The 12,372-nt window shown below is 30.6% G+C and overlaps 1 protein-coding gene across 2 annotated transcripts; it reads right to left on the reverse strand.

The window, feature by feature from the left end:
* Positions 1 to 1,282: 1,282 nt before the first annotated feature.
* LOC128171573 (multiple epidermal growth factor-like domains protein 11) lies at positions 1,283 to 10,607 on the reverse strand. Of its 2 annotated transcripts, none has more exons than XM_052837369.1 (10): positions 10,376 to 10,607; positions 7,140 to 7,370; positions 5,689 to 5,940; positions 4,998 to 5,135; positions 3,958 to 4,095; positions 3,519 to 3,659; positions 3,209 to 3,346; positions 2,499 to 2,642; positions 2,191 to 2,305; positions 1,283 to 1,493 (listed from the first exon to the last, which is right to left on the reverse strand). In XM_052837369.1, the coding sequence occupies exons 1-10, from the start codon at positions 10,431 to 10,433 to the stop codon at positions 1,334 to 1,336; spliced, it is 1,515 nt and encodes a 504-aa protein (XP_052693329.1). In that variant the 5' UTR covers positions 10,434 to 10,607; the 3' UTR covers positions 1,283 to 1,333. The 2 variants fall into 2 exon arrangements, with proteins under 2 accessions (XP_052693329.1, XP_052693328.1); XM_052837368.1 differs by lacking the exon at positions 10,376 to 10,607 and adding an exon at positions 7,631 to 7,815.
* Between the last annotated feature and the right edge of the window lie 1,765 nt (positions 10,608 to 12,372).

The raw sequence follows: 12,372 nt of genomic DNA on the forward strand, positions 1-12,372 counted from the left end.
TCATACCCATCTATTACGTAATTTAGGTTTTAAGGGCCAAAGTACTCAAAATTTGACGCAATTTATCTTTGGAAGGAGACATATTTTGTTAAGCATTGTAGAAGAAAAATGTCTGATACTTATCAATACCACTTATCAAAAACCCGATGTATGTCCCAATTACAGATCTACAGGGCTGGTCTCTAAAATATTCACTCATTTGTATTTCAAAAATAAATGACAATTTTAGATGGGTTCAAAACAAACAATGTTAGTATTTAAGAGACAATCGAATGAAATGACGAAAAAGTGGCTGGCCCTTTTAATAAGGGAACAATACACTTGTAAATTCATTTTGAAATAACTTAAAAACGATCAATATTTTTATTGCACCATAGAAGCAAAGTTGTTGATCGTAACAATATCTATTTAAAAAAAAAAATTATTGCCTCATTAATTTCTAACGTAACTAGGAATTTTAGGGGCAAAAGTTGACGCAATAAATCCAGAAAAGGAGACATACATTTTACTAAGCATTGTGGGAGAGCAAATGTCTGCGTTGATTGTTCTATTCGATTACACTGTCAAAACACCAATGTATGTCCTAATTAAGGATCTACAAGGCTAGGCTCTAGGATATTCAATCATTTCTAACTAAAAAACGAACAACAATTAAAGACATGTTAAAGAACAAAAAATGCAAGTTTTTGTGTAAAGTTCGTACGAAATCGAGAAAAAGGGTCTGGCCTTTCTTAATTAGGGACTAAAAGACTCGTAAAGTAATAACATATAACTTAAAAACGATAAAGATTTTGTAATGAATTATAGAAGCAATGTTGTTGATCGTAATAATATATGTTTGAAAAATCATTTCACACCTATTTATGACATACTTAGGGATTTTCAGGGGAATTAGAGCTTTGATATTTAATGTTTCGTGTGTGAAATAACAAAACCCCAAAACAAACAAACAAACAAACACTTTGATAAGCATTGTTAAAAAGTTTGGCGATCTTTTACTTTATCTAAAAAGAGAAGGCAATTCTTAAATTTTAAATCGATTTTCGAGAAGAAAATATTTAAGGTATTTTATCAAAATAATCCTATGCGAAAATCCCCCTATTGTAGAGAAACCTTCAATGAAAAACAAACCAAACACAGTTCTTACCTAATTTTATATATTGATGTTAATAGTTTTAGAAATCAAATGCAAGTATCTGTGTTTGAGTAATATTTATTAAAAACAATTTAATTAGAAAGTACGCACACATTGTAAATATATCATCAGTTTAAGATGCACAACTTTAGACCACATGCAAATAATAACTTTAATATCCAATATGAACACCTATAATTAGCTAAGTATATCATAATCCTGATTCTTTGTAACTTCTCCCACTTCATCATAAGCATAAGCAGAATTGCATGTGTAGATTATATTTGAAACTTTACTGGAGCCTAAGTTTCTGGCGGCCTTGTTGTCTTTTTTACGTTGACACTTCAGTAGATTGTTTCTAAAAGGAATATATACATGTATTATATAAGAAAATGAATAGTTCCAAAGTGGTTATTCACTAGCACTTTCTGGATTTTAACATCTGTCTTCAGGTGAGCTTACTTAAAATATGAAATTGTTTTCCTTAGAAACATTAATTATGACGTCATGATGTAATGAGGGTCGTTTTAGAGGAAAATAAATTCATGATGTCATATATATAAAACATTGTAATAACTCTCAAATTGACTTAAACTTGTCCATAATGATTTATAACTGGCCGCTCACTGCCAGGAGAATGAGTTCCAGAGGTCGTGATTTCAAGCCCTGGCCTGGGCGGCGGTGGAGCTCCTCTGAAGTGTATTTTCCCCTGCTGTATGTACATTTAAGTTAATCACTATAGACCGGTATATGTCAAATGGAGATATATTGCAATGTTTGTGCTTATTACGTAAAACTATATATCTGTGCAATGTGTATCGTTACGATCCTCTCAAATTGTCGTTTAACTGTAATCGTCCCGAGTGGTTGGTCCGGTGGCCGCTCACTGCTAGGAGAGTGGGTTCCATAGGTCGTGAGTTCAAGCCCCGGCGGGGCAGAGGTTGAGCTCCAGTATAGTGAATTACCATGTACTTTATATGGATGGATAGATAGATAGATAGATAAATAGATAGATAGATTTTTGTTTTCATTTTTAATATCTTTAAGTATCTTACCTTAGAATTAAAATTATGTTAATGAGTGCACTGACACAGAAAAGTGTGACAAAAGTGTAGAGTGGAGCTGACAGCTGACCTCTTGTTTCTGGCGATGTTAGAAACTGGTCATTTTCTGCATTAAAAATCAAATACATTGACTTTGCTTCTTCTAAATTACAAATATTTAAGAATTTGTTTGTTTAACTACCTTTTAAAATTTTGGTAATAACATGATGACACAAATAAAAAATGATTATGCTGATAAACTTCAGAGTTGTTTAAGTGATATTCTTCAGATTAAGTTATAATTTAACAGGAATGACTACCATCATCACAGAGGCTCCCTTGAAAACCACTGACACATGCACGTGGACATTGACCAGTCACGTGATGACACTGTTCGCCGTGCGCGTAAAGGCATTTTCCACAACTCATAGAACAGTTTGAACCATACGTGTTGTTATTGCAAACTAATATTGAAAATGTCAAAGTTAAAAACAATTTTGTACAAAATCCTCAAAAATAATATAACGACATTGAGCAGGAAGTTGACATTTATAAGTTATTATTAATAATAACTATAGCGTTAAACAGCTTCTTTATTTCTTTTATGAAGGCTCGATGGTCTTTTTAGACTGCATTGATCTCACTTTAGAACAAAACTCTTTATTGGAAAATATCTAAAATCATATGAAAGATGAAATGAAAATAACTTCACTAAATAATAGTTTTTAGCTAAACAAATATTATCATAAAATTTTACATAAATCTGATTGTTAATTTATTGGCCATCCAACTTCCTAAATAAGAATAATAAAAAAAAGTTTTGTTATGATGCCATTATCCATTTATATTTTAAAAGAAAAGGGAAAAACTAACAACCAAACAAACATTAAACAAAAAATTAGACATATACTAAAATCCAGATCTACCATAACAATTCACTATACTTTCAAAAATGATTTTCAAAAGATTCAAAGCAAATATTTTGTATGTTTTAAGTGCAATCTTCAGTCTACTAGGTTAATATACTAACTGTGTTTACACCGGATGCCTCGATACCCATCGTCACATCCATATAAACATGTGCCGTGTATGTAGTGACATTGTACTTTGTGCAGACAGTGACCGCATTCATAGGTACAATTTGTCCCAAATTTACCTCCGTTGCACTCTTTAAATATAAATAATTTTCATTACTTAATCATGTTTATAATGGATGCCTTTATAAACAACGGAGTTTCTCTTTTGAGTATTGTTGTTTGTTTTATCTATTTGACCGTTATCTGTACCTGTATCAAACAACATTTATTTCATCATGTACAACTAGAGCAAAAATATCGTACTGGTATTACATGTCAATCCTTCCCACCCAACTTGACATCCTCCATCACACTCCCCTGATACCCTGTCACATCTCTTTGGGTCTCCACAGTTGCTGCTACAATTTTTTTCACAGTTGTAACCATAGTAACCATAAGGACAGGCTGTAATTAAATGGGCTGACATTTTCACAGAATGCTCATTTTACATATTCGTAGAAAAGATCTTGTACATTATTATAATTATTATAAAAATCATTAAAATGAAAAACAAAAAATAGTTTCACATTAAGCTCAGGATATACATTCAAAAAAAAATTAAGGAAGCACAAATTAACCAAATTTAATGACGTGATTATTTTATTGATCTACCATTACATGTGTCAAAACACAATAATCGCTAATTTGTGTTTATAAACTTGCATTCGCTGTGCTTCAAGTAATCTAATACAATTTCAATTACCAATGTCACAATGAACGCCCTTGGCTCCTTTGTCACACCCATTAGGGCAGCCACCGTTCACGTGATGACACTGTTCTCCATTTCTGCAGTTTCCACAAATCCGTTTACAGTCTAGACCAAAAGTGTTTCTGCTACATTCTGTCATAAGTATCGTACAATATATCCACAAAAGTACTGATTTTATACACCAACACAGAAATCAAAAGCCTTGAAACATGAAAATCAATAAATCTTTTTAAGGTTTACATTAATAATTGAATACTTATCTTTGTTTTATTTTTAGTGTTGGTTATTAACTATAAATGCCTTTTGTACATTTTATCTATTCAGTAATTAGGCAACGCTGATATAATCTTTTTTGAAGACCAAATCATATCATACATCGCTGACCATTCACAATATATTAGGAGGTATTCAGGTAGCAACAGCGATATGCTCCAAACAGGACGAACCGCTGTCCTGTATATAATAACTCATTAAATGTAGATAATTCAGAACCACCAGAATCCTTCATCAGATGGCAGTGGCAAAGAATGAAATTCGGTTAAATTCAGTATTGAATCTTGACGTGGTGAAAAAATGAGTTTATTCTTTGTCAGTGTTTCATTTGTGTTACATTTGTGCTATTTTAAAGGGACCAGATGGTCATAATAATCTTATGATATTCAAATCAAATCGAAAATCGTTAAAATAAAAAAAATATGTATCGTCTTCAGTTTTAAGTTAATTTAAAGTCATACATTGAATGAAATCAAAATCTATGGGCAGCAAAGCTTACACTGGCAAAGATGTTAATTTAGAAGAACACTTATTTTTCAATATAGTTACTTTATATTATAAAATACAATAAGTTGTATTAATGCATATATGAAACTGCTTTTAAAAACTGAATTGGTGATTATATTTTGGCTTAACATGTATGACATCCTATGGTGCATTTACATATACCAATTAATATATGATTTATTCCATTATAATATCAAAGTCCTTATAGAAACGATATACTACATGTACCTATATCAATACACAAAATATAATACCTTTATCACAGTTTGGTCCAGTGTGTCCTGGAAGACATCCCAGACACGTTCCATCCACGATATTACAGTGACCTCCCTGACAGTTCTGTGGACACGATGAGGAACAATACTCTCCGTAATATCCAGGTGTGGGACAGCCTAGAAAATTTAAGTCAAAAACGAAGATTACGACGATAGACCATTTAGATAGTTAATTTCTACAAAAGAATGCTTAACAAAAACTTAGATTAATTAGATTTTTATTTTTGTTCATTGGCCGTATCAAAAATACCTTAATCATGTCTGATTGAAGTTTGAACGTTTGCTTTAAATGTTAAAGTAAATGTTAAATTAAATATATTGTAGGCATATTCAAAAAGATTGCAAAAGCTTCAAATAAAGTATTAAATGATAATAAATTGTTTAATACATTTAAGGTACGTATAAAAGATTGACGTTTGCTTTAAAAAAATATAGCTTTCTTATTTGGAATAAATATTATCGGCAGCGTGTCACATAATTTTATATAAAGGTAACCGTTTGTTTATTTGTTTAAGAACAATAGTTTGTGCAAACCTGTTTACAATTAGTTGTAAGTAATGGTGATATTAGCATGTTATTATTTGCAACTTAACGTTTTCTTTTTACTACAAAAGCAGACAAGCATTTGAAAAATCACGTTACAAATGCATTGTGATTTTGATTTACTCGCCATACACTTCCACTTCGCATAACTCATTGAAAGCGTACAGATCATATCCATCAGGATACGGTGGGTGTGTCCTGTTGTTGTAGTAGATGACGTATCTCCCGTGTGTGATACACGTTATGTTTGTTGGATTAGGTATCGTGGAAGGAGTGTAGTAAGTATCCTTGAAACAGAGTACTCCGGTATCTTTGTTGCTTGTGTTTGAAATGTATACAGAGAATCCAAGGAATCTACCTGTATAGCCGTTACTTTTATCTTTGCGAATAACAAATATATCGATATGAAAAAATAAATAGAAAATAATACATGCATACTTTTTTCCATATCACAGCTATTATTAGTCCAGTACTCCATTATCAGCATGAGGGCCGAAGGCCAGAGGGATAATATTGGTCGAGGGCTAATACTGGCTGTGATATGGATAAGGGTATCTATTATTATATTTTCTTTATTAATTAAAAAAAAATCAACATGAATTAATTGATTTTAAATATCATGTACAAGTAGTCTGCACATGTATTAAATAAATATATGACATCAAATTGTTTTAACAAACATGTAGCTTAAAAACCGGAATTTCCCCAGGTTTTAAACAATAGTTGCTCCAAAACATTTAATAGCTATTGAAGTTTACAACAGAACTTAAAAAATGTTGACTAGAACAATTTTTTTTATCTGTAAACTAAACAAGCACAAATAAAAAGGAAGAGAGGTACTGCAAGGGGTGTGATACGGATCCGTATCAGTCCTAAATGCCAATACGAGTTTTGTTTATGTCAACTGTATCAAATATGTAAAAAAAACAATAAAAAAAACTTGCATTTATTACTAAGTATGTTATAAATTGGTATATCTAGATACTGCAACAAAAAAAATATATTAAATCGTAAAAACATGCAATTTGAATATAAATGATTAAAACAGTGTTTTACTGTTGATTAATCCATAAACTAGCGTGTTTAAAACACCAGCGACCTTCCAAACTTTCAGATTTTACCATTGCTTTCATTGTTATCTTTTTAAGTATTGCAACATTTCATATAGACATTTTTCAATTATAAAATAAACATACTCTCGTATAGCCAACCACGCTGAGTATATTTTATCCATGGATTAAAACTAAAATGTAACTGACAACAATCTAATATATTGATATAATTATACATTATTATTTATACATTTATATCTATTATTTTGATAGACATCCAAATAAATTGGGGTTTTATCGTTGTCTGTACAACTATCCCGAAAGTTAAAAAATAACAGAGCGTCAATGTTTTGGAAGTTCAAACTTGAATCCTTTCTTTGAATCCATTTTATTTATGTAATTTTATCTATTGCAAGAGCTTTTTAATATAGACATAAGACACAAGTATTTCATATGTATTTAAAACGAAGAGTAAAAAAAAAATATATCCGTGCGTAATAACACGGATATTTTTTTTGATACTAACTCCAGAAGAGATTATCCGTCCTGTACTGTATAAAGATATGGTGTATACTGAGAACTCTTCCAAGATCTACTCGCCATTCTGCTGTTGTTAGTTCGTAAGTCGAGGATACCGTACACTGCCCACCCCCACCAGACAGGTCTGTATACAGTCCGTCCACAGCACGCTCTGCTCCCCAAGGTCTCCCATGATATGGATACAGCTGCCATGCTGGTTTGTTTAATGCAAGATTTTCTAGAAATATCAACAACAACAAAATAATGAAGAAAATTTCAACAGATCAATCTCCGTTAGTTGCTGTTGCTATGTATAGTATATAAAAAAAATTACCCAGTGTTTACAATATTGCTAGCGCTGTACACGTATATATGAGCAGTTAAACCTGGAAACCTACACCTATAAATTAAGATATTTCTGAACACATAACAATTCTTATATTTAATCCTTTTTGTATTCTTAAAGAGAAAAATACATCAGACAATTAAATGTCTTACCATATGATTTTCCAAGACTGATTAATACTGTGAATAAAGAACACACCAAAACCGCATTCATTACAAAGTCTAAACGTCTTATAGACTAGACACCCGTTAATCGAAAAAATGATTATGACCTTCCGAAGCGAACGTAAACTGATTATAAATATCAGATGATTATATAAGAATGTCTTATCTTGAAAAATGTGATTTAATGTACTTTTAACATCCTTGTTTTTATCATGCAAGCTGATTAACAGTTTTTTCCTTAACAAAGTACATTTCTACTGCAATCTGTTTTCAGTAAAGGAAGACAATGTCCTTTTTATCTTGATATGACATTATTTCCTTCAAGTCAAATAAAGTAGCTTCTCCACCCTTAAATTAAGCAAAAGTAAATAAATGTCCTGGTAAGGAAAAAAATACTGATCCTTGTTTTACAACAACGATTATAATTGCATAATTGCAAATTTTTAAATCAGGGTGTATAACTTCTTTATACTAAAAGTGGATTCCTTTCTGAAAAACTTCTTATATACTTGTGACTTATCCGCACAGTTTCGTGTTGTGATGAAACAATCTTTCCAGCAAGATGTAAATAAAGAATATAAAATCAACTATAAAATAAACACTAGAAGAATAATTGTTCTCGAACGATTAGAGGTATTCCCACCTCATTGATTTTTCTATTTCAATTCAATTAATGCAATATATTTTCTCTGCGTTACTTCCTAAAAAAGTGACAAAAGATTAAGTACCCAAATTTAGTTGTTTGTGTTTTTAATGAATGTCCGAAACTTTCAGGGACAATAACTGCTTGAAGAAGATCTCGGATCCTTTTGGTTTGACCAGATTGAGGAAGCCTCTAAGTGTACTGAAGACATTGGTAAAAGTTTCAATTCTCTACCTCTAACAGGTAATGAGGAGTAGCGATAACAATCATTTTATACAAGAGGGGCAATAACTTAATTGTTTCAAGATATAGACAGAAGGATTATATTTTTATTTGTCTTAGGAAGCTCTACTATATATTTTAAAAAGTTTCTCAATATCTTAAAAACAAAAGAAATATAAAAACTCATTTAAACAGAGATATCAAATGACCTTGACCATGAACTTCATGCCATTTTAATTTGCAAAGGTAGACGCCTCAATTCCAAGTGGTCCGATGTCTGTAATACGTATGGTAAAACAGTTTTAAGTGTTTTATTGTATGTTAATAATTTCAGGGGCAATACTGTTACTCTGGCACTAATTCCAACACCCTATGAGTTAACATATTTGCCTAACTTAATTTGCTTCAACAAAAAGGAATTTAAGTGTATTGAAGCTACATAAAAATGATATATGATAGTAACTGCAGCTTGCCAATCAATATTGTTTACAATGCCACCCAGCTCTATTGACTAATATGCAGTCAACAGCACCAGCTGAAGCTATAAGTATCCATTCATCAAGCTCAACTTTTGACTGTATCAAATTTCTTTATCTTCGCTACCCGTTATTTTTCGCCAAAATTTGATGTGATTGATCCGATATAAAAGCTGCATGTAGATATTAACTAACTTATTTATTTGAATTTTTGACTTTCCACTAACCTTTTTAAGGTCAGGTTTGCAGCGTGCATTTTTAAGAGCTGTACCAAATTTACATACCATTATATTCACTTCACGGATTTTTTTTTTCTCACAAAAGATCAAAGTTCATTAATTCAAATTTTCATATTGATGATATATAAATAATTTCGGTAAATTATGTATGTTTTTATTTGACTATTATGGGGGTTATTTATGCTTAATACATACACATTCCTAAATAATGTCACTATTCATGCCATTAATCTTTTTTTTTTAATTTCTAAAGAACTTTTTTTTTTTTAAATTAGAATAAAATGCAACAAAAGTTTCGATTTTGGACTATTATTAACACTAAAACATCTTATTTAAATCCTTTACAAGTCCACTGATTTAAAGAAAAATGTATCTTAGTATATATGTAATCTGGTTTTTTTAAAACACTATTCAATACAATATGATCCGGACTTTACTTTTGTGGAAATTGATAAAAAAAACTAGCGACATATTGTTGAAGGGAATAAATCATAAAGTACTCTTACCAAGAGCAAAAAAGTGATTCAAACTTCTTGGCCGATTTTATATTGACAGTTTGGCATAGTGACAAATAAAAAACATGACTGTATCTGCATTATAGCAATGGGTGTTCATGTGTTGACTAAATCGGTTCATTAATTAAACATGTAACAATATGTAGATATGAGAAATTATTTAGTATCGTCTCTTTCAGAAAAAAAAGTAAGTGTTTCATGTCGTATGAAAATCAACTTGTTTAAAACTATAATTACTTTGAAGAAAAACAAATTGTTTTGTCATTTGCAAAGTATATCATTCTTTAATAGTTTATACTTGTACTTTAAAGGTATTGGTGTTACAACTTTATAATATTGCATACAAGATATCGATTTGTCTTAGTTCACAATTTAATCCTGATACACTATACTATGTAAACAATGCACATATTGTGAATAATTCAAGAAAATTACACAATTCATGACGTTATACCAAAGCAAGTTTTTTTTTTCATTCCGGTAAAAAAATATATACTTTAATACCTGTGCTTGATAAAAATGAATCTATCGATTAATACTCCTATATACATTCAATCTTTTTAAATTAAAGCGTTTATCTTTTTTTTCATTTTTCATCAAATGTATAGGCATATACATTTAGATAATCCTTTTTTTACCATTTTTTGCATGTTTTTCCTTTCCATACAGTGATACATCCAAACTGACAGGTTCCATTTAATCTGTTACAGCTATAGCAGTTTGGGTCGCATTTGTTATCACAGTTTGCACCATACCAACCAGGACGACAGGCTATCAATGATAAACTATTGACAATGAAATCTCGTTCCTGCTCCTTTGTCTTTGCCTTGCATTATTTGTATGTTCACTGTGACAGAACATATAATCAATGAACAGGAAAAATTTGTAGTCATCATGTACTATCGATCCAGCAGTACTAGTTTAGTAAATGACCCGCTATTTGAAGACAAAACCCCCTTTTCAGCTAATTTTACTGGTTTTAAAGACTGTTCTAAAAATAAAATAACTTTTTGTCAACGTATAACTTTAATTCTCAAAATGGTATTTTGGGATAATATATTTATGTTCGTTGCTAAGCGAATAAAATAGAAATGAATCGGTCAAATTAGTCCCTTCGTGTATTTATCTTCCCTTTTATTCCGTGGATTACAATAATTGCTTGTAGTTGTGATGCTTTTCAATAGATTTGTTTGAAGTCAGATTTTTATTTCAGTTTAATTTCTTTGTTCTACATGTAAAGATGCATCCGAATCAGACCGGACACTAACAAGATGTAATGACGCATGGATTACGTCAGACGTTGTTTTGTTACGTATGAATAATTACCTTAATGCTAGTTTAAAAACATGCTAACCAATTTCCTTTGAACGTACAGGTCCTTTGCATATATACCTTATAGAATTATAAATATTATTGCGTTCAAACTCTCTTGCAGTATCACGCAATTATTTTATTTAATTAAGGACTTTGTTTCACTGTTTAAAGGGACCTAAAACGATTTGAGACGAAAATTTTACATTTGATGTTTGTATAAAATGGTTTACTTGTGTATTTTGAATGATTCATTAAAATTTGAATGTTAGAATCAAGACATAAGCAAGATATGGAGGGAAAAAGTCGTTGAAATGTAAACAAAGTTAGAGTCCTATATATTGATTAACAAATCATTTTAAGTGAAGAATTTACCATTTCTTCGGCAAATTAACGTGTGACAATCAAGATAAATGATAACATGTGTTCATGAATAATTTTATCGACAACAGAAAGCAACCATAGTTAAAAACAACACATAATGTAAAGAATAAAAGGATTTAAGTTCTGTTTACAAAACAAAGATTTATAACATCGCAACACTCTTGCAACTCAATAAAGGACTTTCAAAATTTGACAAAGCGTTGAAAACATCTATTTTGACTATATATTACATTTAAAAGGAAAAACAAGTATTCCTTTTAAAGGAATGATCGGCAATAATAATATACTGATAGCTAGAAGCAATCAACATGATCAGTGTAATGTAAAATAATTAAAAAGTACTGTTTTTTTTTTTTTTATAAAATTGGAATATTTTGAATCTGTAGACCATAATTTCATCATTATAAACCGTCAACAAATTTAATTTTGAAATAAATTTGGGGAAAGCCGCTCGTAAACTTCTTGTCTAGTTTTATATTTTAACGTAATTATTAAATGCTACATGTAATGTATCTTCTTCTTCTTCTTCTTCTTCAGAATACTGAGTAGGGCTCTTCAAAGAGCATTAACACATATATAAAGAAAGAGTTGTATTAAAACAATTTAATGCGACTGGAAAACATAACTTCCTATTGAGGTCGCACCTTAACGTAGCCTTGTTTATGAATCAAGCCGTCTTCCTAGCTACCATTATGCAACATCAATACATGGAGCATCTTCTTATGATTAAGGTCATTTCACCGAGGCCAACTGCATTACTGAATGAATCTTTCGATCGAAATTCTTACCCGTGAGACAAAATGAGCATTCTTGAATTAACAGGTCGAACTGTATTGTATGTATGTTTGCATTTCTTAAGGTAAATGAATTGAAATAAAACTGAGTAAAATGTTATATAAATACTAAACCAAACTTCAAGTTTTTATAAGAACTACTTATG

This window comes from Crassostrea angulata, chromosome 2 (assembly GCF_025612915.1).
Source record: "Crassostrea angulata isolate pt1a10 chromosome 2, ASM2561291v2, whole genome shotgun sequence".
NCBI lineage: Eukaryota > Metazoa > Mollusca > Bivalvia > Ostreida > Ostreidae > Magallana > Magallana angulata.

Bases quoted from the DNA above. Each gene is read 5' to 3' on its own strand.
- LOC128171573 (XM_052837368.1), bottom strand. From the start codon at position 7,691: ATGAATGCGGTTTTGGTGTGTTCTTTATTCACAGTATTAATCAGTCTT. The intron at 3,660-3,957 runs GTAATTGAAATT...ATTTAATTACAG, and splicing joins GGGCGTTCATTGTGACATTG to CCTGTCCTTATGGTTACTAT. The intron at 3,347-3,518 runs GTACGATATTTT...TTATATTTAAAG, and splicing joins AGGATTGACATGTAATACCA to AGTGCAACGGAGGTAAATTT.